General features: G+C 59.3%; 1 protein-coding gene across 1 annotated transcript in view; it reads left to right on the forward strand.

Annotated features, from left to right (window-relative positions):
* The first annotated feature begins 51 nt into the window (after window positions 1–51).
* Window positions 52–1,427, forward strand: part of CKMT1B (creatine kinase, mitochondrial 1B) — a 5,062-nt gene continuing 3,686 nt past the window's right edge. Inside the window, 3 exon segments of the mRNA XM_011941149.1 lie at window positions 52–427; window positions 934–980; window positions 983–1,346. Coding sequence (XP_011796539.1) covers window positions 279–427; window positions 934–980; window positions 983–1,346 — 560 coding nt within the window. The 5' untranslated portion in view covers window positions 52–278.

Consider the following 1,427-nt stretch of genomic DNA (forward strand, 5'->3'; position numbering starts at 1 on the left):
GGGGGGGAAGGCGGGGCCTCGGGGAGCCCCACCCCTGGAGACTGCGGCTGGGGCCTCCCCCTCCTCCGCCCGCCTGCCACTAGCTCATTGCGCCTCTCCTGCAGTCTGGTTGGCACCGGCTCCCATTCCGGCTCCAGCCTCCAATCCGACCCCCATTTCGGCTGCAGCCTCGGACCTAGCTCCGGCCCTCAGTCTATCCGGTTGCATCCTCCCTCCCTGTTCCGGATCCTATCTTGCGCCAACGCCTACTCCAGGATCCCGTAGCCAGACCTCAAGCCATGGCTGGTCCCTTCTCCCGTCTGCTGTCCGCCCGCTCGGGAATCAGGCTCCTGGCTTTGGCCGGAGCGGGGTCTCTAGCCGCTGGGTTTCTGCTCCGACCGGAACCTGTACGAGCGGCCAGTGAACGACGGAGGCTGTATCCCCCGAGGTAACAGTGCCTGAGGCGCGGGACGAGGCGGGGGCAGGTGGTGATTGAAGGTGCGGGTAGAAATGAGAATATGGGCAACAGAGAAGGGCTATAATCACGAAGGCCCTGGAGCTGGAGGGCTGTGCAGTCTGCAGACCTCAGCGGGGTGGGGGTGGGGGCCAAAACCATAAAGCGAGAACGTTCCTGGGGACCTGCCAGGACCACCTCTGGCCCTACGAGTTCCAGCTGCACTCGCTGCCCAAATCCCTAAGTGTAAAGCCGGGAACTATCCTTTTCGCTCCCCTCCATCTCCTCCCCTCATTTCCTCAATTCCTCTCCTTAGGCTTTTCCCCTCCTCCATCCCTAGTGTTGTGTCATGGGAGGAAAGAACTGAGCTGATCTGGAGAAACTGAGTTGGCCAGCCAGAGGCAACTAGAACTACTAGAAAAGCATAGACTCTGAAAGTCCCTAAAGAGATTACCAAGGTTTAGCCTCTTTGTAATTCCCCCTCCTCCCACGGAGCAAAGCCAGACATGGCCAACTGGACAGCTCCCAGGCAACTGCACTAGGTCTAGGGTCTGTGCCCTCCCTCCATGGTCACTGGGTACCCCCTCCCCAGCGCTGAGTACCCAGACCTCCGAAAGCACAACAACTGCATGGCCAGTCACCTGACCCCAGCAGTCTATGCACGGCTCTGCGACAAGACCACACCCACTGGTTGGACGCTAGATCAGTGTATCCAGACTGGCGTGGACAACCCTGGCCACCCCTTCATCAAGACTGTGGGCATGGTGGCTGGAGATGAGGAGACCTATGAGGTAGGGGGTCCCCAGAGTCTCCCTGATGATCCAACTCATCTTCCCAGTCATCCCAGCTCCCAGCTCCTTCCCCTTAAAGACCTCTCACTTTCCCCCAAGACTCTGAGCCCCCCCATACTTAAGTGTTCTGACCCAGTGAAATCAATGCACAGTTGAAGTCTGGGGAGGGATCCCCTCTCCTTAACCATCTCTCCCTCTTAACT

This window comes from Colobus angolensis, unplaced genomic scaffold, assembly GCF_000951035.1.
Source record: "Colobus angolensis palliatus isolate OR3802 unplaced genomic scaffold, Cang.pa_1.0 Scaffold199, whole genome shotgun sequence".
In the NCBI taxonomy this organism is placed as follows: Eukaryota; Metazoa; Chordata; class Mammalia; order Primates; family Cercopithecidae; genus Colobus; species Colobus angolensis.